Consider the following 26,309-nt stretch of genomic DNA (forward strand, 5'->3'; position numbering starts at 1 on the left):
ATTTTATCTCACAATTAGTTTATTACCAAAAACTTCTAGTTCAGGTACACAAAATACTTTCTAAAAACAGTGTACATAGAATAAAAGTGATGTGTTTGTTCTGTGTCTATTTTACTTGGGAACATTACTAAATAATATAATTACCATTGTAATTACCATTTCATAGATTTATATGGAAGAGGTTTGATTTTATTTCATAATTTCATAACAAGTTTTGTTGGTTTTTTGTTTCTTCTTTTTTAATTTGTTTATTTTAATGGCAATTTAAGTTATGCACAAGATTTTAATAAGGGCTTGGATTCATTTAAAGATTTTTTTTTAATAAACTAAAAGGATGTTTTCTCATCTTGGAGTATTATTTTTAAAGATTGTTCTGTGACACACACCTCTCTGCTAGACCTTGATGAGTACCAATAATGGCTGGATTTCTTGGTAAACACTCCCCATGATGGAGGTGATTTCCTTAGTCAGAAATGATGAATCTCATGGCTTGACAGCACTATTTTATTGAAGAGAGACAAAATATTGAGATCATAGAATAGTTTTTTGGCATTATAAGTTGTAGAAAAAATGGTGCCAGATATGGTAAAAGATGGAAAGCTGAAGGTGGTTTTGGTTATTGTCTTCCAGCATTTTGGCTGTTTGCATTCATTTCCCTCTGTCAAAGTCCCTGCACTTCTGGGCATCCTCTTGAGTCCTCTGAAGTGTTCAGCTCTTCTAGGACATGATGGAAACTCAAAATATCCTATAAACAGTGAATAAGCAGTGAATATCTATAAACAGTAGGTAAATAAGCAGTGAATATCTACATGCTCAGCTCTGAGAAGCTTTGCTGTTGATGATGAGGGGGAAATGTCTGGAGAGCAGAAGTCAGCAAGCAAATAATACTTTTAAACCAAATGTATTCTTTCTGGATTTCCCACTCAATCAAATAGGATCCTCAGTGTCTGCACAACACAAAGCTCTGCCATTTCTATCTTTTTGACACATTGTAGACTCCAACAAAGCTGATTAAATCTTTTATAGTGTTATATTTTGTACTTAGAGCAATTGAAATTGGTTCTCATCCTTTCAGTGCATGGCTAGGTAAGAAAATAAACAAGTAAAACACTTACTTTAATTGGATGCAATTTATATGTCTGTGTACAAAATAAAAATGAATAAGTTTCTGATTGCAAACTGCCTAGCTTGGTTTAAAAATGCATGAGAACTATTCCTAAGTTTTGGTGTTAAAGCTGAATTAAACATATAAGATAATCTTAAAAATGAATGAGTAATGCAGATTTTTTTTTTTAAACTCAAATGCTTCGACAGTGTTGGCCCACAAAGCAAATTTTTCATTTGGCATTTTAATGGTAAATTTTTACCCCAAATCAAATAAAGCATGCATGTTGATACTAACATCATTTGCTGAAACATCTGAAAGTATTGGAAATGAGGTGAAAACTTTGTGCTTTGCTATTTATAGTTAGGATTTAAAGCATGTTCTAGTCTTGTCTTGTTTTAAAAAATTTCTCAGGTTACAAATTTCATCCAACCATGTAAAATTTTGTGTTATTTAGGGCTTTTTTTGTTTATGTATTTGAATTCCAGTTGTGCTGATGGAAAAGTGAGCTTGGAAATTCCTTCTCAGTCCATAGGCATTTCTGAGGCTGTGTGGGAGATCATAAATGTTTATAAGATGCAGGCCTTGGGTTTCCATCAGAGCTTGGGATTGCCACAATCCATTAAAAATCTTCTTCTAAGGGGATCTTATTTGGATATTATTTCTGTGTCTGATGAAGAGCAGAGCTGGAACTCGATGGAAAGGTCTGCACAGAGAGGGATGATGTGTAAATGTGTCACACACACTTTTACAATGTCAAACAGACTTTTTTAAACGTCTCTTTGGGGTGCTGCAGAGCTTTGGGTGGCTGCTGCATCCAGCTGTTCTACTGCATGATCACACTGCTTTACAAAGAACATTTACAAGTGACATTTATTCATTTTGGCTGTGCAAACATCTATAACAGGAGTGTTGATGTGTTACCCTACTGCTGGTGCTGGGTACTTTAATTGTTTGGGTAATTAACACTTCAGTTCACCTCGTGCCATTTCCTCAGTGAGACCCCAGCAGCAGCCACACACAGACACCAAGGCAGCCTTGAGATGTGTGACACTAATTAAATCAAAATCTCCAAATTAAAAATAGGTTCCTTATAACTAATGAGGAGTGACCATCTACATGAGACAATATTCATTTTTTACTTCATTGATCATAAATTATTGCTGTGGTGTGTTGTAGTAAATCACCAAAAAATCCATTAGCAAAGCTTTTTTGTCCCTGCAAGTACAAAGAATATTAATTATTTTTGCTTCCTGGGAACATACTTTTTTTTTTTTTCCCCTTTCTCCTCATCATTGACAAATGTTTGCAAAGCCATTCCTTAAAAATAAACAGGGAATATAAATTAGCAATGGCTTTGCTGATGTTACATAAAAGGACTTCCCTTTATATTCTGATGCATGCTACAAGCAAGAGCTTAGGATTAGGTTTTTAATTTTTAGGATCTGTGGCAAAGAGCACAAATTCTCTCATCTCTATGGGAGGTTTTAGTGCTCAAGCTAAAGCTGTGGTCATTGAACAAGATATAAAATGCATTGATGCATAAATGTATTGTGTTGGACCATTGTGATGGAAGATTGTAACGGCAAGAATTGTTTTATTGTTGTTTTTAATCAAAAAAGCTACTGCCACACTGAGCCCTTTGCAAGACTAGACAGAGATTTGATTTTTAATAAAAATTCATGCTGGATGTGTTCTCTTGTTGGTTCTTCATTCTTGCTTCCAAGCCCAACCAGTTTTGTCTACAGATAAATATCTTGGTTAGTGTTTCCTGACTGCAAGGAGAGGTTTTTTGATAGCTTGTGTGAGATAATGCTTTATCTTCCACACTATTTAATATTGTAAGACTACATCTTTTTATTTACAGCAATTTTACATGAAATTTTAAGGTGAAATGGGAAATTTAGGAATATTTAGGCCATATCAGAGGTGTAAAAACTATGCAAGACGTGTTCCTTATATCTACATTCACAATTTGAGGACATTATAGAATGGAGAATGGGAAAGGTGAGGTACCAAATTAGCATGGTAGTAGGTCTTATGTGCATATGAAGCAGTAGAAATAAGGCTCTGATTTAAGCAAAATGGCAAAAATGAGGATATTTATCTTGACTTCAGCAAAGGCTGGATTTTTATACCCTGTTCCATAGGAATGAAAATGTCATTTTGCATAGAGGTGCAGCCCTGCTGACAATAACAGTAGACATTCCAACCTCATCAATTCTTTGAATGGATAATTTTCACTGATATCAGGAAAAAACACAAGCACAAACATCTCTTGTACTTTAGGTCCTTGTCAGTTCCTCTATAAAGCAGTTAGGTGTTTGTGTTGCCCTCTCCCCTGAACTGGATTTTCATTCTGGAAGAGTGTTGCAGTGTTTGAGCACTATATATTAATTAATTTATTTATTACATGGAGCTCCTCCCATTCCTCCAGGGAATGAATATTGGAACTCCCCAGGCTACACTAATCTCAGTTCCTCTTCTCCTTGCCATCACTTGTTTTTTTGTTTATTTCTGTAACCAGACAGGCTGCAGAGCAGTGAGGGTGAGGTAAATTTTGGTGTTCCAGTTGTGACCATGGATTTCAATGATCACCCTGAATGTTGTTTCAAAAAGAAAAACCAAAAACCAAAAAACAAACAAACCAATGCCAAATGTAAAAAACCCCACATTGTCACTGTATTTAATCCAGAATTGGTTACATTTAGAGCTGTTCAGTGAAAAAAATACCCCAGTCTTGTAGAATGGTAGCATTAGGTGGAGGTTGGCTGAGGAGGTGTCTAAAGGGATCTTTTCTTCCTTTGCAAGGTGAATTTTCTATTTTGAGATAATTTAGGGTTTCAAAAATCCAACTTAATTTAGGGATATAGATGGACTTTGCTGTTAATGAGCTGATTTTACTATTAAAAATCTGAATACCTGCATGGCTTTTATAGCTTTAGTGGCAACATTAATGTTAGGTGGAAACCACATTTAAGTCAGGTCCCAGTTCTGGCTGCTCTTGGCCTGACCCCCCCAAGATCTGTGCTCTGCCTCCAGCCCCAGCCTGAGACTGCCCAGAGGGGTTTTTGGATAATGATTCAGCACTGAGCTCTTTCAGAAAGATTTCCTCCACCTCTTTTTTCCTCTCCATCAGCTTTTGTGCAACCTTCAGCACAGCTTTCCCCCTGTCTCCAGTGGCCATCAGCTCCATTACAGGAGAAAGGATGAGTCCTGTGGCTCTGTAAATTATTTACATCTGTGCAGTGAAGATGAGCAAGTGTCTGACACACAGAAAGCAGTGAACAGGAAACAGAGCCAGAGGGGAAGTGTTTGCTGAAAAGCCATCTCAAACAGAGCTGACAGAGCCCTTATTGTGGTTTGAAATGAAGTATTTCCAAAATCAAAGTTGGTGTGTGATATTAGATTTAGGCTGGCTTGCTGTTTGCTTGTCTGGTGTGTACAAATCCACACAGAGGAGAAGGGGAGCGTAGAGAATTACTCTGGAAGTGTGATGCTCATGAAGGCAACATCCATATGCTGTGTGCTGCACCTGTGAGTTCATTTGGGCACAATTCTGGTGCTAAGGGTGTCACAGGAGTCCAGGAATGGGAGTCTTGTGAGTCACTGTGAGCCCTGTTAAGCTTTCAAGATAACATCTTGAACTGTTTTTACTGCACAGAATTGGGAAGCTATTCTTTGGAAGGGAATTTTAATGTGGATTTTTTTTTCTTTAATTTTTTGTTATTGTGTGTTATTGACTGATCAAATTATATATCACAGAATCATTTAGGTCTGAAAAGCCTGCAAAGATTATTGAGTCCAGCACCACTGTGTTCACCACTCAGCCTTGTTTCCAAGGGCCACATTGTCTTTTAAATATCTCCAGGGATGGTGACCCCACCACTGCCCTGGCTGACCTGTCCCAGTGCCTGATCATCCTTTTGTGGTTCTGATGGAATTGGGATGTTTGGCTGGGCTAGCTCTTCTGGTAAGATGTTTGGCTGGGTTAGCTGTTTTGGTTGGATTTGGGAATGTTTGGCTGGGGTAGCTGTTCTGATGGGATTGGGAATGTTTGGCTGGGTTAGCTGTTCTGATGGGATTGGGAATGTTTGGCTGGGTTAGCTGTTCTGATGGGATTGGGAATGTTTTGCTGGGTTAGCTGTTCTGATGGGATTGGGAATGTTTGGCTGGGTTAGCTGTTTTTGTTGGATTTGGGAATGTTTGGCTGGGGTAGCTGTTCTGATAAGACTGGGAATGTTTGGCTGAGGTAGCTGTTCTGATGGAATTGGGAATGTTTGGCTGAGGTAGCTGTTCTGGTGGGATTGGGATTGTTTGGCTGGGCCAGCTGTTCTGATGGGATTGGGAATGTTTGCTGGGTTAGCTGTTCTGATGGGATTGGGAATGTTTGGCTGGGGTAGCTGTTCTGATAAGATTGGGAATGTTTGGCTGGGGTAGCTGTTCTGATAAGATTGGGAATGTTTGGCTGGGTTAGCTGTTCTGTTAAGATTGGGATTGTTTGGCTGAGGTAGCTGTTCTGATGGGATTGGGAATGTTTGCTGGGTTAGCTGTTTTGGTCGGATTGGGAATGTTTGGCTGGGGTAGCTGTTCTGATGGGATTGGGAATGTTTTGCTGGGTTAGCTGTTTTGGTCGGATTTGGGAATGTTTGGCTGTTTTTTCTGCTGCCTGTGCAGAGCAGAAGGAGCTGCTGACTCCCCCAGGTAAAGAGCAGACACTTGTCACCAGGTGTGTGACAAGAGGAGGCAGCACAGATAACTGCTGGTCACACTGTGGTGACTCAAAGGCATCTTCAATTTCTGAAGTTCTTAATTTTCTCTTTTGTTCCTGTTTGTTTTGGTGTTGGTTTCTCCAGTTTTAACTCCTCTCTTAGCTTTGGTCATAAGCCCTGACTTTTGTGTGCTGGAGCTACATTTGCTCACTTGCCTACTCACAAAGCCACTGGTTGCCACTGGTTTTATTGTTTCTTTGAAGTGTTATTTTGAAGATAAAATGCTGTGTCTGAGGGGTCACAGTTTCCACTTCTTGTGCTGTTCTACTTTGCTCTTTTCAGTTACCCACATCCTGCTCTAGATGTTTATTATTCTCCTTACATGGGCAGCTGAATACCTGATTTGATTGAAGGTGACTTCAAATTTATATTAATTATCAGTCTGCATGGTTGAATGGAGCATATGGATAAAAGTGACTATGGATAAGGGGTTACTTATGCAGCATAAATCCTTATTAAATATGAAATTCTTCCTTTGCATATATATAAGATAGCACAGAGTGAGGATTTTAAGTCATTTCTGTACATTTATCCCAGTGTTTCAAAGTCTTGGTATTAGAAATGTGCCTCTGGTCTGTGTAAAAATTGACTTTATAAAGCAGTTGTGATACCATGAGATACCTTATGTGTTTAGTTTGCATTTACATGAACTCATAGCTACAGAAATTAATACCTAGTATTCAACCTCTTGTGAGAGTTCAAATATTTAAGTTAAAAAAAAAAAAAAAAAGCAAAACCAAATACAAAATCATCTGATGTTCCCATAAAAACAATGTCTTCATTAAACTACAATATGTCTTGTCTTGGCAGGGTCAGAGACATTACTTTAAGATGCTGTGATTATAAGTTTTCTAAACAATAAGCACTTTTGAAACCCCCCCCATAGCTCTGGGGGGCTCTCCCATACCCCTGGGGGCTCTCCCATAGCCCTGGGGGGCTCCCCCGTGGCCCTGGCTCGGTTTCTGCAGCTCAGCTCTTGCCCATTCCTCTGCCATCTGTTCCCTGACAATTACTCACAGAAACACTTGGATGTTCTGCTGCCTGAGCTGACTCTCTTGAGCTGCTTGCATCCTCTTTGCCCTCCAAGCAGCGTCCCAGGATGAATGTTTGAAACATCAGGATGTTGTATTACCAGAATTGCAGCCAGTAGTTTTGACTATTTTTCCACCAACTGGCAAGGCTAGGAATTATTATGTCTTTTGAAGGGAAGAAAAGACACCATCAGTCTTTTATATTCTTAGCATTCTTGCACTGATGTAAAATACACCGAGATTATTTTGAAGAAGAACACTTTTAAATTCCTTTTCCCCAAGTTCACTTGATAACACTGCCAGAAGTGGCTGTCTGTTAAAGGCAGAGTGAAGAGGAGTAAACAAGATAAAAAGCTACTCTTCTTTATTTGCATTAGACATTTCAGAAAGTGCAGCAGCTGGGAAGGATTCAGTGGGAGAAGCAAGTGCTGCTTCAAAGGCATCACAACATGCAGCTTGATTTGGCTTTTAATTTTTTTTAGTTTTTTTTCAGTAGAGGTCATAGAAATTGTGGGCAGGGAGGCCTGCTGTCCTATTCTACTGGTGTTGATGGTTGAGACTTATTACCATTTAGAGTTATTTTGCAGACAAAATAAGTCACAAAGCTTCTACAAAACAGGACTTTTTGGGACTGAAGCTCATCTTCATTTTTAAGTCAAGTTGCCCTCCAAATATGATCCTTGCAACAAGTCAAAGTACAAATGAATTTATCACATGGATAAGGGAATCACTTCCAATCTTCTCCTTTCACAAGTGGTGCACAAAGTTTCTAACAAAACCAAAACAATTCGAGAAATATTTCCTGGAGTGATTTTCAGTGTCCCATCCTATGTTCCCAATCAATTCAATCTTAATTAGGAAGCTCCTCTGTTAGAATTTTGAGTTAGAAAATATGTTTAGAATTGCACAATGTTTGTGTCCTGGCGGAATCTTGTATGTTAAGAGCAAGTAGAATCAAATCAAAAATGTGATAGACAGGAAGGTGTCAGACTAGTCTATTAAGGGTTTCAATGTTAATAAGAGATTCCTCCTTTCACTCATTAAATTTAGGATATATGTAAATATGTTTATATGGTTTTGGTCACAGCTCCCAAGTTTTCTGTTTGCTAAAGTACAAAAACCCTCTAGTGATCTAAAGTTTATAATAATGTAGGTGCCATGGTTCACATGCTTCACAGATCTGATTTTTTTTCCAAAGAATGTTCTGTGTTTTAGAAGAAAAGACTTTTTCACTCCTCACATTCTATCACAGATGCTCTTACACAAAGAATAAGCAAGTTATTACTGGCAAATCAGAGAATGAATTTGGTTTATTTACATGTCAGGTGCCTTCAAGTACTGATGGGAATAAAATTAAACCCTGTGGTTTTATATGACCTCCATGGCACTGAGCTTTGGGCTGCTTTATTTATGCTCTTCCTTGAAGGGTCTGCAGAGTCAAAGCAGTCCTGGAGGAGTCCTGGCACTGCCAGGGGTTGTAGGTACTGTAGGTACATGGGATGCTTCATGGCATGAAATGTCCTGCCTCCAGGGTACAACATGAGGAATGCAATGCCTCAAACCCAAACTCTCACTGTCTCTTTTTCATTACCATAGTCAGCAAATCCTGCCATAATTTTGATCAAACTTCAATGTTCTGTTGTTAAGTTCTTCATGTATTTTACTGAAAAATGCAGGCAGTATTTGTTCTTTGTGAAACATTTTAATCCCTCTACGTTTGAATTGCATGTATTTAACCTGGAGAATGGTGGGGATAGTTTGTGTTTCATCCTGGGAGCACACAAATCCTTTGAGACAAGGTACATTCATGCACACAAACATTACCTTCCCATGCCTAGAGCCAGTGTGCTGTGTCCCTGTGAATCAGGAATTCCTCAAGGATGTCCCTGGTGTCCCTCAGGGGTACCAGGTGTGGAGCTGGGAGGTCAGAGGAGGGAGCAGGGCACTGCATCCCTTTTTCCTGCACAAGGGTGGGCCCTGCTAGGGGCTCCTGCTTTGCTTGGGGAAGGAGAGCACTGTCCTGTGCTGTTGGGGGTTTTCTAATTGGGACAAATTTTGTAGGTTAGATTCTTTATTTAATGATCTGTGCCGAGAGGCATCTCAGCACATTTGTTATAGAAGTTGTAGATTCCCCTCAAATGGTTTGTCCTGCTGACTCCAAGAGACAAGACCTGAGAAAGCTGAGGTTTTCCAACTTATTAATTAGAGAGCTTTCAGCTACTGCCAGTGATTTCTGTCCTTCCTCCTGGAGTTGTGCCTCGAGGGAGGCGAAAGCATCTTGCACTTGAGCACTGTGCATCCAAGGATAGATTTCCCTAAGGGACTGTTCCAAAGTGCACAGACCCAAGGCTCCAACAGGAGAAATCAAGGAGGTTCAAGTTGTTTTCCTAAAAAATTTCCACCCCTTTGGTCTGTGAGCAGCTAATGATATGCAATGTGTAAATTATGGTTCAACATCTAACTGAGGCAAACCCTTCAGACCTCTAAAAGTTCTTTGCTGTGTTAAAAATCTCAAAGTCTTTGTAGTGTGGAATTATGGGGGGAATTTTATCAGTCAGAACCATTTCTAAGAGATAAACAAAAGTGATTCTCAAGAGTCTCTAAGCTCCCCTAAAACTCCCTGAACCAAAGACTTCAGGGAAAAGGGGACAGGAGCAGTGATTGCAGCGGGGGTGGTATCCCAAAGGGAGCAATCACAGCATCCTTATCCTCCCCCTTCCATCCTGGACTCTGCAGTTTTTGAGGCAGTCTCCTGGGCTGGAGCAACAGTTTCTCTCATCTAATGCAGCCACAAAGATGTGAAATTTATATGTAATTTCATAAATATCTAAAATTATCTGCATGGCACAACAGTGGAAGTAAATACTGGTACCCATTACTCTTGATATGACTCTTGATGGGATATTCACAGGTCAATTGAAAATCTTAGTTTAATATTTTTAGTGTCTGAAGGCCTTTTTTAGCAGCTACAAAAACACCAGTATTTTAGGAAATAATCCTCTGAGCCATTGATTTGTAATTGCACTAATTATTTCTTGATGACTTTATGTGTGATAACAAGGCCCTAAAGTCTACCAAATGAACAAATCCTTCAAAATTAACTAACACACAGAGTGTCACCCTTAGCTTTAGAAAGGAAACAAGGGGCTGAACTTTCTTTGCCTTGTGGTGGCTGTAAAAACACGTGTGAGAAATTTTCCATCTGTTCTTTAGGTCCTGAGGAATCAGATTTCAAGTGCAGCCCAAATTTCATCAGCTGCATTGGTACCAACAAATGCATCCACTTGTCCCAGCTCTGCAACGGGGTCTACGACTGCTCCGATGGCTACGACGAAGGAGTTCATTGCAGGGGTGAGTGAAAATTGCTTTGACTTCAAATCCTCCACTGCATTTTCATTTTTGAGTTCAAAGAGAACCAGAATTTACTCCTTGGGAATACATACAGTTATATATGAGCGTATGTATGTGTGTAAACATCCAAAGTAAACTGATAGAACTGTATTTTATTGATAGAAGTGTATTTTAATTTGAAGCGTGCTTCAACTTAATTTAAAAAAATATTTTGTGTGAAACAAATGCAAGTAAAAAACACACAGAGATCTGGGGACTTTTATTGCATTAGTTACTAAGTTTATGTGATGGAAGCTCTTGTATCTAAAGAAGGATTAGGAAACTTTACTGAGCAAAAGTTGGGCAGCACAAACAATGAATTTTCCTTTCCTTATACTTCTACTTAAAAAAAAAAAAGTAAAAGAAAACCACTGAAAAATATATCAAATTTGCTATGTGCATTATCAATAAAATATATCAACAAATACATCAAATATATAAATAAAATATATCAAATTTGGTATGAGCATTATTTTGCATGGAGGACTTTTTTCAGGAGGGTTTTATGGAAATAATCTACTGTTTAATAATGTAGCCACCAAATTCTGACAATGAGAAGTCTTAAATAGAAATTGGGGAAGGTCAACTATTTAATATCTCAGCTCAGCTGAGATGACTTTTTGAGGTCTGCATTGAGGATAGCTTTAGGGCCAAATCTTGGATACCTTGAATCAGTTATTTTTAATCAGCAGATTTCCAGATGAGTGATTGTTGATGATGTTCAACAGATCTGATGTTCCAAACCAGAAATCCAGAGACAGGTGCTGGGACTTCTGCTGCAATGCAAAATGACAATATACAGTGGAAGATACAATTAATGGTAGAGTTCAGAAAGTTAAATTAGAATTTAAAATTTCATGTGGACATATTTTCAGAGCTGTCAGAGTAAAATCTAAGCCTACACCAAAAATAAGCCACATTGAAAAAAGAAATTAAAATTAGAAAAAAAAAAGTGCCATCTGGAATTAATCAGTGCAATACTGCTGACTTCACAAAACTACAAATAGTTATTTTTACATAACCAGGTGAGGATACAGGCTGTCATAAAATAGATGAAAATTCTTATTCACAGTGATAGGAATCATTTCTTTTCTTGAAGGCTCAACTGTTTTATAGTCCTTGTTCAATGAGCATTACACAAAATCAAAATTTGTGCCAGCATATTGGGTTTAGCACTGGGCCCTGCATCCAAAAAACCCCAGAAGTTAAACTGGGCAAAGCCTTTTGGCCTATACTGACACTTTCTGAAGTTGCAGGTGAGTGTTTTTCAGAGAATAGTATTGACTCATTAAGTTCTGTTTAAATTTATGTTCCTCAATATTTCATGTTTTTCTGTAAATTACATTGAATTAAATGACAGAGGATTAAAAATCTCCAGTGCTGAATAATTATTATATTATAACTGTATTATATTTTGATTGTATTTTAAGTGTTTAAACCACAAGATAAATGGAATTAGAAAAAAAAAATGTAGACTAAAAGTACAATCCCATGTTAGTGGCAATGAAATATGTTTGCTTTTCTTATTGTACATGTGTTCTGTATTTTGGAATGTGATAGCATAGAAAATACCCAATCTATACTCACATCCTTTTAATTTATGCTCAGATACACTTTGTAAGGTTCATGTTGATTCCCACTCCTTTCTTTATTGTCTTGCATGAATATGAAAGCTTCCCAGTGGAAAAATTAATGTCTGCTTTAATCAATCACCATAGAATTGTGGTAAAACATTCTAAATAAATACTTCTGCTAGACCACACAGAACACCTACATAATGAAGTGTCACTATCTAGGAAATGGTTAACAACTCACTAATATTGATTTTTCTGGCAGTTCCATATTTTTACTTGCTTAGTGGGGACAGAATTGAAAATATCAGTGGAAATGCCAGTGAAAATAGCAGCCAAAGAGTATAGAAAACCATAATTTTACATTATGATCCTGTAGTTTGTTACAAACAGCTGCAAGTAAATTATCATTATGTTACATTCATATATATATATCAAATATTTGGTGTGAGTTAGTTGTAATTATTGTCTCCCCCTCTCTCTCTCTCTCTATATATATATATATATATATATATATATTTCTGTTTATTGGAAAAATGTTTGGATAACCTTTGAGTCACTCCTCATTACTTTCTGAGTCTTGAACACACAAGTATTTTGAACTCATTTTTGTGACCAAAAGTTGCAAAGTTACTTCAGGAATCCAGCCAAACCATTAGCTTGTCCTTTCTATTGCTCCCAAGAGTGGCATTATCAATTGTGCTGTAATTAACAGTGGCCATGTGAAGTTTGTGATCAAGGAAGGCAGCAGCAATTTTCAATATTGAATTGCAAGGAGCTGGTCACAGAGCTGGGTTAAAATCATCTCTTGCTGGGGACACTGATAGTGCTGTGTAAATAAGTCACAGTCCAAGCACCAGGAAAATCAGTTATGGTTTGAAATATGGGGGTGTCACCAGAGCAAAACCCATTTCAGGGCACAGAGAAGTCCAAAGGGGTGAAATCTCTAAGAACTAATGGAGTGTAAGCATCCAGTAAGTGGAATTATTCTAATTTCTTTCTCTAAATTTCACATTCTCACATTAATTCATTATTAACAATCTTTCAGAGTTGTATTCAGGCCTGCACCTTTCCCTGGCAAGGGGAAATATGGTCATTGCTCTAGTGTGAAATGGTAATATATGGGAAATTTCAAGGGAATAGTAGTAAATACAATGACATTCCTGTAGGATCATCTTTTATTTCAGGCACATATGCATTTTTGCAGGTGAATGTAATGCATAAATTCAGGAGAGGTTGTGGCAATATGAAATAAAAAATGTTTTATTATGCATGGTTGTTTCACATTATGTGTTCCAATGTCCTTCAGAGGAGAAAGGGGTGTGTAATTCACTGGATTTGAACCTCAGAGCATATAGAAGTGATAAGACATCTGTATTTGGTAATTCTGGGCTCCTTTTCATTTTTTATCGAATTGAAGAATGCTTTAGAGAGGCTGAATAAGGGAAAAATCAAAATATATATTAACCCTTCCTATAAAGGAAGAGTTAATGAATATTATACTGGGGCTGTTCAGCTTTCTGAAAATCTCAACAATTCCCCCAGGACCCAGCCCTGATGAATGGGGGGCTCACTCCCACCAGCTCCTGGGAGAGTTGCTAAAGCTCAGATAAAATTTACCAGTGCCAAACCTAGAGCCAAGCTTGAGTAGTTCCAGTTGAAGACTGCTCCAGATCTGCTCTTGGCAATTAAGCTTCTTTCTTTGACACACCTCTCCAGGCTTCTTTGGAGAGCCAGGCCTTTATTTCAGCTGCATTTGCAGCCACTTTCACTGCTCAGCTGAGCAATGAGCTGAGAACTCTCCTGCCCCAGGGAGCTGCCAAATTATTGCAAACTGAACTTTTTAGTTCCAAGTCTTTCCTTCACAGGGTTTATCCCAGTATGGGGCTGGGGCTGGCTCTGGTTAGTTAAAGCTGGGCTCGTGTGACTGCAGCTTGTCCCAGTCTGATTTGGAGTTTTTCAGGCTTTTTTTTTCCTCCTGAAAAATTTGAGGAATGGCTCAGGCAAATATCTGTCATGGATGGGGTAGTTGGAATTGCCTGGCCTTGAGTATGTAAAGCATTAGATATAATTATTGAGATAATTTCTAGAGAATTGCAGTCACAATCCCATGAATCTAGTAAAGATGGGGGTTTTTTTGGGTTTTTTGAATAGGTCTGCAGAGGTGAGCTGTGCAGTTTTATAAATCAGGGCTTTACATACCTGTATATGGCACACAATTGAAAGTGGTGTGCCAAAACTGGGATTTGGTCTGAGTTAGAGCTATAGGAAAGTAAAACTTGTACAGAATATGGAGATCTCCTTTGTTAATTAACTAACTTATTATTTAGAAGCTCCTGGAATATCTGTGCTAATATTTTAGCTTTCCAGCCAGAAAATGCTAAAAGAATACTGCAAAAAAATACCAGTGCAAATAGAATCCTTCCAAGTCTTCAGATTATTTGGATCTTTGTTAACTGTGATCTGAACCATAATCTCTGAAGTCCCTAATCAATAAAATATTCAAAGGCAAACTCTGGATCATTTAGCATTAAAAACCTGCAGAACACACATTGAGAAGTTTTGGCCAAAAGCTGTTCTGTTTTAGCGGCCTATAATCAGATTATTATTTTTCTGTTCAGGATTTTTGAATGAATTGTTATCAGAAGATGAAGATAAATGCTGCTGTTACTCAATGATGTTTTGTTCTGGTCTTTCTGCAGCTGAAACAGTGGGAAATTATAAGTAGTGTTTACCGGAGAGGAAATACAAATTTCAGAATTTTAAGGAAAATTCAGACTTTTCAAGAATGATGCAAAGTTATAAAACTGAAAGATATAGACCTACATTTAGATCCTAGTCTTAATTTTGGGGGGTTTTTTGGGTTTTTTTCCCTAGTGAAGTTGTGTAACAAGGTAACAAAAAACCCCTGAATCAGTCAGGAGTTATAAATGTCCCTCCATTTTCTCATGAGAGCTTTTTCTGGAAGTAATGCTCACCTGCATCAGACTTCCCTGTGAACTCATTTGATTTATTCTGACAAGCTTTAAATCACTCATCCTTTAAGGCTGTGATGTGCAAAGCCTCACATGAGGTTGCAGAATCCTGGAACCCCCAGGAAATCTCCCAGAGCTCCTGATGGACCAGTGGGGCTGCTGAAACCATCAGGTAACATTTGGAATGATTCCCACTGTGACCATCCTGCATTCTGTATCAAGGGTTCCACTTGGATTATTAGGTAGAAAAGAGAAAAAAAAACAGGGGTATTAAAAAAATCAAAAATTTTGTGGTTTTGCTGGGGAACAGAGCTGCTGGTAAAGAGCTCTGTTTGTCTGGCTGAAGGCTCAATTTGCACAGTTTAGTATTATGATTTCTCCTCATTTCAGCATCCAAACATCCAATTTCTTGTATATTACTGTCTTTCCCCTATTTTTGCCTCAATAGAGCATGATGTGGCTCATTCAAATTAGCCAAGGTCATTTAGTCTGCTCTACTGTCAAGACAAAGAAGTCATGGGCTTGGTGATTTAATAACTTTCCTTCACAAAATCCTTTTGCAGCAAAGCAAATTAGAGGAGGCTGGTGGGGGAATGAGCAGTGGAAGACATTTGATTGATGTGATTTCATCCTACCTTGATGGGCTGCTGCTGAGGAGTTTTTCAGGCTAGAATTCACAAAGGAAAGCTGTTGTGAAGGAACCAGCATTGTCTCTGTGGCAAATTAAATGTAGGATTTAAATGTTTGGCCATTAATGATGAGAGCAGATCATTAATTGGTTCATGGTTTGTAGAGAGGGTTCTGATCTTGTCCGCTGGAGGAGCAATCTGTGTCCTGTCTGCTCCCAGCCAGTGTTTCCATTTCAGTTGCAGCATCCACTTTCCTGAGAGAAAACCTTGGCTACTGTTCCTTGCTGGTGAAATCAAGTGTTGGTCAGGTCTGGCCTCCCTGGATACAAATTTTGATCAGTATTTTTAGCACACACATTTAAATAGACATGCTTTCCTCAGGGCACAGAAACCATGCTTGCAGTAGCAATGCAGTGTTGGATGGTTAACCCGTGGACTTCTACATTATGAAAAAGAGGAGTAAAGATTATAACTCAAATATTTCAGGTTTCCTATGATCCTGTTGCCCAGTCAAATGCACAAAGTGTAGCAGAGATGTTAATCTATCCTATTTGAGATGAGATGGTGGTGGGTAAGAGGGCCAGTTAGTGGTTGTTAACTGGCTCATGGACAGGGCTGCAGAAACCCAAGGAAAGCAGCTACAGTCAGTGACTCAGGGGATGGCAAGGAAGGAGCTGAGAAATCTTTATTCTGCTTGCCAGGGATTTAGGTTAAATGGTATTTATCGTTGCCTGCTGTTGTTGTTGCCTGCTGTTACTGTTTTGAGGCTGCCCTTTTTTGAGAAAACAAACATTTAAACTCATGCTATGAGCATCTCCTTTTCACTTTTACTCGAGATGCTTTATTACCTTTCTGTTGATTAGTGCGCAGAGTTACCTGTTAATTTGTCCCTGTTAACAAACAAATAATCTAATAAAACTCCTTGAGGAGCAAGAAATGCAGCTAGCTTTTTGTATGAATAAATCTCAAAGGATTTTTATGTAGATAAATACTCTGGGCATAATCTCTGTATCAGGAGTTCCAGACATATTTGCATGGCAAAAAAAACCCTGACACTCAGCCCGGGAGCAGGAATTGTAGCTGTGTAGCTGCTGCCTGGCTGCCATTAGATCACATCAGAGAGTAAATCTTCAGTGTATTTTCAATATCCAGGCCTCAGGGACAGCTTTTCACCAGGCAGAGACTGGGACCTGACACCAAATGCTTGTGAAGCGCTGGTAACCTTGAGGCGTAGGGAGAACGACAGCACGGGGTCTGTCTTCAGCTATCACCACCTAGATTTGAGGAGATGGGATAGCTTAGACATCCTGAAATCTTATTTAGAAGGAATATTTCCTTTTGGGCATTTTTTCCTTTTTTTCTTTCTCCCAGTATATACATAAACTATTACATTGAGAATTTAGTGTGAGAATTTAATTACTATTTCTTACATTAACTAATAGTAAAATTATATCTGCTGCAGAAAAAAAACATCTGAGGCATCTGGCCATCAATAAAACATGTCATTAAATTTCCATGTACTCTTTTTCCAGCGACATTATTTGCCTATTCATTGCCTCATTCAACAGTGTTAAAATAATTGGGCAACCTGGTGTTTGAAGTGAGAAGGAAAAAAAAAAAAAAAGTGACAGGCATGTGTGCTGAAAAACGTGATTTTGGTCCTCCTAGAGCAATTTATAATGTCAGCCTAAATTTACAGAATGGTATCAAATTGGAGACAGAGAAGAAGAAAGAAAAGAGCAAATTCCGGGGCTAGCATCACATAATTTGTCAGAAGTGCAGTTGTCAGTTTTCTGCCCCGGGAGCCCTCAGCCAGGCTGCATTAGAAGACTTGGTTTCAAGTTCTTCCACTTCTTGCCTGGGGGGATTTGACTTCCCAGCTCCTGATCTTCCCAAGGTGAATAAACAAATAAGGAAACTGCATCTGTTCTGTGAAGGGGATACTTTTGCTCCTCGGGGCTCTTTTCCAGGAGCCATAAACAGTTAAACATTTATTGTACAAATACTTGAAGCTGCAGGAGCGTTCATTTGCATTTGCAGAGCGAGTTCTGGTCTCTCACTTGTTCCCATCTCAGCAATTAGCTGTGTGTTGTTAACCAGAGAGGTAAATTCTGGGAGCTGGGGTAGGAGTATTCCTACCTGGAATGCAGATGCCTCTGCACAGCATCCACCTGCCTGACCACCTGTACACAGAGCACAGCAGATTCTGCATTTTCACAGACTGCAATTCATAGCTGAAATGAGGAGAAACCATATTTTTTTTTACTTCCAGACAAGGGCTTTGCTTCCCTGCCATTCCCTACTTGCATTTTTCAATTTTAAGCTCATGGAACTGTATAATCCAAAAGCCTAAGTCATTCTCAAACTGTGTAATATAGTTTAAAAATTAAAATTTGCCATTATTTTTGAGACTATGATAAACAAGTCAAGATGTCACCGGCAGTTTTAAGTGAGATTGATACTACTCAGTGGTGTGAAGTTTGCTTTGACACATTGAGAAATTGCTCTTGCTCTTCCACTCAGAAGCAAGAACATGCACAGAGCGTACAAAAACTGATTTCAGAATTCATTATACCCTCTCAGATTCCAGTCATCTTTTCTCCACAAAATTCTATGAAAGTGTAACTTAATCTTTAACTCACTGCAGTAATGCTCATGATTTTAGTTACATGACAAATGGACAGATTAAAATACTGTGAGATGAAATGGAATAAGTTAAAAATTGTGGGCAACAGGGGAAAAAATACCTGGAAGCAATCAGGTAAAACAGAAAACTGGGGGGACACAGAGCCCAGTCAATAGCAAGGTTCAGTGTGAGATTTTATTTGAGAGATTGTCAGGCAGAACTACTTTAAATCAGTATTCTCTGGAACAATGTCCATCAAAGAATGAGAACGTGTTCCCAGTGCATTGACTCCAATATGAAAATAAAGAGTTTTCCAGGAGATTCCATAATCTAAAAATACTTCATCTCTTGTGAAAATGAGTGTGTTGAAAGCATTGTTACTGTACATGGGTGACAGGATATGAGCTGTGCACAAGAAGGAAAAAAAAAAAATTAAAAAATAGTTATGATGAGACCTGAGTCCTGCTGGAATGAATGGCAGCATTTCCTTGGGTTTAGGCTTCTGGACTGGGAAAAAAAAAGGGTATTTTTTTTTTAATCCCTTTTATTCAAGTACTGTAAGCATTTACATATGAAAAAAAAAATAAAAAGAAAAAAAAACTCCAGGTAACTGTTCCATCTGAGGAAGAATAAGCCATATTTAAAGCTCAAAACACGACCATGACGCACTCTCTGCAAATCAACAATATTTCCTGACACTCAGCTGTTGGAAAAGGCAGCTGCAGTTGCATTGGCTGCTCTCTGAGCATCTCTTTCTAAGGGTGAGATATCCTGGTAGAACAAATCCTATGACATCAAACATTTTGAGACTGCATTAAGAATATTTCTAAAATATTTTCCATCAATCTAGTCCTTCTTCAAATCCATTAACACACAGGAAAATACAAAAAATGCAGATTGGATGATAGGGTATCTTGTACATGGGATGGATTACTGGAACAAAGTACAGTGCCCACTTTCCCCAAGGAATTCTTGGCCACTAGGATCAAAAATGAAGAAAAATTAGCAGCAGTCCAGATTATGATTCCAACAAAGGATTCATCCCACGCGCACAGTGACGCTTTCCTGACTTTTCAGCTTGGTTTTCACACTCATGTGAGAGAGATTCCACAACAGCTGATGTCACATTCCCAGAGCAAGATCAGTAAGGGAGAAAATGTCTGTGGTTTGCAATAAAAGCATCATTCATAGTGGTTCAATAGCCAAACACATTTTTTTGCCCAACTATACAGAAGGTCAAAATCCTCACTCATTAAGAACTAAATATGGTCTTTTTTTAACAAATGCCCTGTTTAATTACCAGCAGGCAATTCAGCACAATTAGTTGCTGTCTAGGGTACTTTTTTCTTTTTTCTAATGGTCTTGCATATTTCATAAACCATGCATCAGATGGAAGACCTGCTACTTGTTTAATTGACTTTTTCCCTCTCTTAATGATGTGCACCTCCTGGAATTTTAGCAGAGATGAGTCTAACTTACAAATAAAAAAGAAAAAGAGAGTTCACAACTCTTAAGTAGAAGAACATTTAGCTGTCTTTTCACAAATTGAGATTTTTTTTAATCCACTGAAAGGCAAGGAAGCAGAGCTACACAAAACATTTATGTGCAGGTAACTTATAGGTTTCTACAGGAAAGACATGAGTGTAGTTTTACATTCTCAGACTAATGGCACACAGTGGCATCAGGAGGATAAAAAAGAGTGGGAATAATTTCTGTTCTGTAAAATGTTACATAAAATGAGCACAGTTACATTAAAAAAAAATTCAGACATCCTGAAGACTCACATTGAAGGTGCATGGACACTAAAAATACTTCTGTGAGGCACAATTGTTCTGCTTTCTGCCATGAGCTGACACAATTTATGTTAAAAAATAAACAATGAATTATTTATAAATTTAAGTGGACACGGTTTGGGGCCCATACTTTTGTTTTGTGGTAAACTTGAATGTCCTGTGTTCAAAAAAAGTGTGAAGTGAGCCCTTCAGGAAAACCTGGGAATGCAGCCTGCCCTTTGCATAGGAGGTGGATGTTTTGATTTTTAGTGAAGATTAAAAATCTCCCAAACAAAAACTCAAACCAAATGTGATATTGGTCAGAATGTCTGCTATTAAAGGATAAAGCACTGTCCTCTTCAAACTGTAATTTCTCTCTTGAGCTTAGTGGAGGGGGGAAAAAAAAAAAAACATCTTTAAATAGCAGCATTGCTTTTAGTGACATGGTGTGGGTTATAGTTCAGCTGGAGGAAAATGGGGATCATGGGGGTCCCTCTCTGACTGAAAAGGTTGCTGGGTCCTACACACATGTCCTGTTTGGGTCTCCAAAGAAGAACCAGATGAAAGGCAAAAAAAATGCCCTTACATGATCCCCATAATGAATCAGCCTTTCTGCTGTTTGAAAACTTTTTCTTTTTAAGTCCACCAATTTCTAGATGTTGTCTGGAAACTGCAGCAAGGTCATGAATCATTCCAGTGCAAAACCAGTCAAGTTTTTGGTATATAAATTTCATGTTAAATGCAGAAATTTGCACTCTTTTGATTTATATCTCTTAAAAAGTCAATTCATTACTTGTAATATATATATTTTTTTCTGCCAGTCTAGGAATTTTTTTTTCCTTCTGATGCCAAAGGTGTCTAGAGCTGAGAGGAGCCATTTGGAGAATGCCTCAGGTTTTCCAAGACTCATCACCAAGCCAGAAAGAGCCCTTGCTGTATCTAAAGGATATATGTGCTCCATATGATTTAAAGGATATTTAAAGGATATATGTGCTCCATATGATCTAAAGGATATTTAAAGGATATATGTGCTCCGTATGATCTAAAGGATATCTAAAGGATATATGTGCTCCATATGATACATCTCTAAGGATTACATAAATCATCCCAAGTTCCCAGCAGGCAGCTGGAGAGGGAAGCTGGACAGGGTGTCAAGGCACACAGGACAGGAATGGGCTGGGTTTGAACCTCAGCTCTGAAAACATCCCCTGAGAACAGGGACAGAGAGCTTTGAAAGGATTCATCCCTCCAGTGCTGGCGTGTGGAAAATCAGTCTGCTGGTCTTGGAGCACCATTCCTGGTGTTCACCAAGGCACCCAGGAAGTTCTTTTCAATAGATGGACTGTAAATAACAGCAGGAATTGCTGCTGTGTTAGAATCTAACTCTGAGTGAAATACAATTGTGGTTCAGGGTGCATCTGCAGGTCTTTGCTGCTGGCTTCAGCTGTGGGAGTGCTGCTCACACAGGGTTTGTTCCCCTAATGAAGGCACAGCTGTGCATTTAGGGATTGACAAAGAGTGTGATTAGGGATTCTAAACTTCCAGAATAGTTTATCTGCCTTCAAAGAGTTGTTGTTAGCAACTAATTCTTGGAGAGATTCGTTATTGTCTTGTGCTGAGGGCATTTCTGGAGGTAGCAGTTCAGTGAATCTTCGCCTTGGCCAGAGTTTACATTCTGCTTCATTTGAGTTTGGGGTCTGGATGAGCAAGTGAGACTGTGTAAAGTCTGAAAACATTAGTTCAAATAGAAATTACTGGCTGTGGAAGCCCAGGGCACTGGGAATATTTCCCTGTCTGGGGTGCCCTGACCCCCACGGCAGCACTGACTTTGACCCTCACTCATGGAGAAAGTTTCCTAAACTTCAAGATAGACTGGAATCCACAGAAGTGTGAAATAGATTATAGAGAGCAGTGTAGGTGTGTCACTGGGTGAGAAATTGAGGGTTTGGGGTTTTTAGTGTGTTGTGGATGGCAGCAAGAGGGAGGGCACAGGGTTTGTCCTGGGTTTCTTCACCTTCTTCCTCCTCCTCCATGGGTTTGGGTGGCATTTTGTAATTGGGCAGAAAAGTCCCCATTGGGGCTCTGTGGGATCAGTTATTGGGTTAAAAGGGAAAATAATCCAGGTGTCAGCTCTTAATTGGATAGTTTAGTCTTAAAAGCCCTTGGAACAAGAGATTGTTGGGCATTTTGTGCCTTCTGATGAACTCACAGCAGTGAGAGTGTTTAACTGATAAGAAATAATAAACACCTGAGTGTGAACACGAATTACTGTCTCAAGTGCCTTCAATCCAGACCCAGAGAAACCCACAGCTGGGTGTTTCTTTGCTTTTGGTTGGAATCTCTTTGACCTTTCTTGTCTCATCCCTGGTAGTGGAGTTTTCCTCCAGGAGAGGTGGCTCAGCTCAGCCATGCCGTGCTGATCCTGGGCACAGGACCTGCCCTGCAGTGATCTTCTTCAGCTGTAATGCACATTCCAGCCTCCATTTCTGCTCAGGAGCTCCCCTCCCTGCATGCAAGGATTACAAATGGAGACCATAATTTGTTTGGACTGTGTAAAATATGTCTGAGGCTTCCAAGGAGCTGACAATGCTGATGTTCAGCACTGTGAGTTCTGCTGGCAGGTAGCTCGGAAATGTTGATTATAGTGCTAAGCATTGCTTGTACTTGCATCTGGATGTTAAAAAGGACATTTAAAAAGGAAGTTTAAAAGGAAAAAATGTGTGTGGCAAAAATATAAAATGATAATTGATTTTTTTTTTAGTAGCCATTAGCCAAAAAGTTCTGGAGTTTTTTATACAAATTAATCTTGATTGCTGTGTACAGAAGGCTAGAATATTTGTAAATTAAAAAATGAAACGAGAATTTTAAAAACAATTTGATATTAGGTCTTTAGCAAAACACCACAGACTCTGATTTAATTATATGTTTTGTTGTGTTCCCATGCTGATGTATTTTAAGAAGAGAGTTGCAGAAACCTCCCCTAAATCCATGCTCTACATAGAGATGTTTACTTTAGGAAAGGTCATACAATACATTAAAAAAATAGAGTTTAGAATTTTTAAAAACTAGATTTTATAGATTGTGATAAAAATGTAAAATAATTACTGGAAATTAAGAACAAATAATACTTGATTCTTCAAAAATTTAATTTAAAATTTGAAAAGTGCCAGCATTTGGATGAGAGGTGTCTTGTCCCTTTGATATTACGATGGAAACTCTTCTGTGCTACTTGCAAAGCACAGATAATTGATGGAATTGGGAAAGCAACAGTTGATCAAGAACCTTCTGGATGTGGAGGAGATGAAGGTGGTGCTGAGATGAAGGAGACCTGTGGATCCAGGCAGGAAAATGCCCAAGGGAGAAGGAGAGCAGTGTGCTTCCTGAAATCACAGAGTTCAAATCCAGAATTTTCTTCCTGGGTGTTCTCCTCTTGTATGTTCTGGACAGATTTTCCAGCAGGCAGGGAATAACCTTGAGCTGGTGGAGGAGTAGGGCTGGTCAGAAGCTTTGAAAGCACATCTAATGTTGCCTGGAATAGAGAGCTAGGCCTTTACAAAGCAGCATGAAAATCGTTTTTACCTCAATGCTTTTTTAAAAAGAGATGTGTGTCACCAGCTGCAGTGTAATTTACTTTCAGAATATCATACAAAAACTTCTCTAGTCTCCTCAGAGGGTCATCTAAATATGGATGTTTTCAAGGAGAAAAAGCTGATCAATCCAAAACCTGCAGGATAAAACTTTTCTAACTGTTTTGAAGCTCTTTTGGAATTCATAATCTTAACTCACATTTCTTGTCCAAAAATATTTTTTAAAAATTATGTTTGTGTTAAAAATTGTGGATATTTGACATCTTTAAACTCAGGGATGTTCTGGAAACATGGAAAGGTCTAATGTGGAGTCCTTGATGGAGTTGCCTCTTGTACTGTCCATGGTATTGGCTGCAATTTCCTGCTTTCCCTCCTTAATTACCTGGCTGCTGAAGGATTGGAAGTTCCCTGTGACAGAGGAACACCTCACTTGATTGAGGGGATCTGCTTGTGTAGTTTGAACTCCTGGGCTCTGAGGTAATAATGATTACCTTATAATAATTATGGCTAATCACCCCAGAGACAATTCTCACACACTGAGGTGTGTGCATAAGGGAAAACCCATGGCTGCTCCATGGAGCTGGGATCAATGAGCCTGCAAGAGACCTTAGGGTGGAATCCAAACACCCTGGCTGCTCAGAACACCCAACAGCCCCTTCAGTGACAAAATACACCACCAAGAGTAAGGGAAAATGCTGCCTCCTGTGCCTCACTGAAAAACAAATTAATTTCTAAGAGTTTTGATTGATCTGCTAAATGAAAGAAAGTTCAAGGGGGAAAACATAGCACAGACTGCACAAAAATTTTAACAGTGCTCAGCACTTCAGTGAGAAGAAGCAGAAGTTAAGGAAGAGATTTAAAAGAATGGTTTAAATGTTTGCTTTTTCTCCTTGCTTTAGCAGTTTGTGTAATAAGAATCAATGGCTATTTGCCTTTTAAGTCCCCATAATCTCTTAGTGGAATGAAAATTTGAGAATATGTTTCCCTGGCACAGTCAAATGCTTTGTGGATTTATATTGATGAAGATCTGGAGCCTCTTTGCAGTGGTGATGTGTGCTTTTAATCCATCCATCTTTCAGCAGTGACAAAAAGAGCCTGCTCTCGTTTTAATCATAAAGTTAACTTCAAAAAGGGGATGTCAGTAAGTAAAATAAAGTGATTTTCATCTTTTAATATCACTACAAACCCATTTTTTATTGATAGGTGCCAGAAAAGGTTGCAATCATTCCTCATGGCTTTAAAGCCAAAGGACTTTAGCCTGAGCACATTAAATCTGCACCAGTGGCTTTAAGGAGGTGGCAATTACCATGTGGCTTTTGTTCCTCACAGCCAGGGAATGATCAAGTCCATAAGCACAGATTCAGGTATTTTAATCATTACCAGGAAAACTTAAAAATATTAATCATTTTGTTGGTGTTTGACTAATGTTCTGTCACTGGGCTTGATTTGCCAATGCATTCATTTGTTGCTTGTTATTTTGTCATTGAGTTATAATTCCATTATTCTCTGACCTTCTTTGTCCTCTGCTCGTGCAGTTGCAGTGTAAGGGTGGTTGATACCATTTGGACAGAATAAAAAACAATCTAAACTTTTGTTTTCCAATGAAGCTGAATGGAGCATAAGTCCCAGTTGGGTTCAGCTGATTTTCTGCTGTGGTTGCACCATGACTGCTGGCAAAAGACCAAACATTGAGACAATCCAACCTGGAGGGTGTCTGGGTAGGCAAGGAGCACAGTGAGCTAGGCATCTTCTCCATCATAAATTCACCCAAACTGCAGTTTAGGGACTGTTGAAGTCTGGATTATTTTAAAACTGAAAAGCCAGACATGCTGTATATATACATATTTTTATATTTCTAATATTGCCTCAGAATTTATTCACAGCAAAATGAATTGGCTTCTGTTTAACTGCAAAATGTCTGCTACACCTTTCCTCTCCTAATTTGGTGCTACAGATTGAAAATTTAAGATTACTTTTATTTTAGGGCACTTCAAAACTAATACTATAGAATAGTTATTCATAGGGTGAGGGAGAACTTTTTATGCCCTAGTTCCTACTACATAGTAAAAAGCTGATGTAACATTTTGGAAACAGGAATTTAATGCACTTCAAAGTGTTTGAATTCCAATATTCTGAATAGTTCATGGTTACTCTGGTGCATTGATATAATTTTCACCCATATTCATATTTTACACTTCTGTAAAGCCAGACATACTGTAAAGTCTGCCTCAGAGGGCTTCCACTTCAGCTGCAAATTAAATATCCTGAGCATTCATATATTTTCATGTGTATCTAACCCAGACCAAACTATTCAAACCCTCTATCCACAACTAACATTACAATAATAACAATTCATAAGATAATGGATGCCACACTCGTGTGACAAACTTTTCCTTGGGATAATGGGACTGTGTAGTAAAACAGAAAAAAAGAAAAATCAAAACCTTTCACCTCTGAGGGACTTTGTATCATTCCTGTTGGAATCACAGGAGAGATGAGGAGATGAGAGAGACTGTCCTTCCCTGCCCTGATGCCTCCAAGAGACACGTTTTTTATGATTAGAGAACTCACCTGTTCACCAAGGTCAACAGTGGTTTCAAACAGTGGCTTCTCTTTGGTGTGTGTCCTGCACTGCAGCAGGATAATAACCTGTTAATAAATAGTTCTGCCTGACAGCTCTGCCTGGGCTTAGTGGCTTACAGAGAGCCTCCATCCCCAACAGGAACAGAGGGCTGTGCCTCTCCTACTCTGTGCCCTCACTAATGGCCAGGGCTTTGACTCCATGCCTTAAAAGCTCACTGCAGATCTGGATCCAGCTCCAGGCCTGTCGTGGAGGATGGAGGATGATTAT

General features: G+C 38.8%; 1 protein-coding gene across 1 annotated transcript in view; it reads left to right on the forward strand.

Moving 5' to 3' along the window:
- LRP1B (LDL receptor related protein 1B) overlaps positions 1-26,309 on the forward strand; it is a gene marked incomplete at both ends in the record, with an annotated part of 618,484 nt that overhangs the window by 247,084 nt on the left and 345,091 nt on the right. The window contains one exon of the mRNA XM_084209463.1: positions 10,122-10,259. Coding sequence (XP_084065589.1) covers positions 10,122-10,259 — 138 coding nt within the window. The remainder of the gene's footprint in view (positions 1-10,121; positions 10,260-26,309) is intronic.

This window comes from Fringilla coelebs (genome assembly GCF_963513975.1).
Source record: "Fringilla coelebs genome assembly, chromosome: 7".
Lineage (NCBI taxonomy): Eukaryota > Metazoa > Chordata > Aves > Passeriformes > Fringillidae > Fringilla > Fringilla coelebs.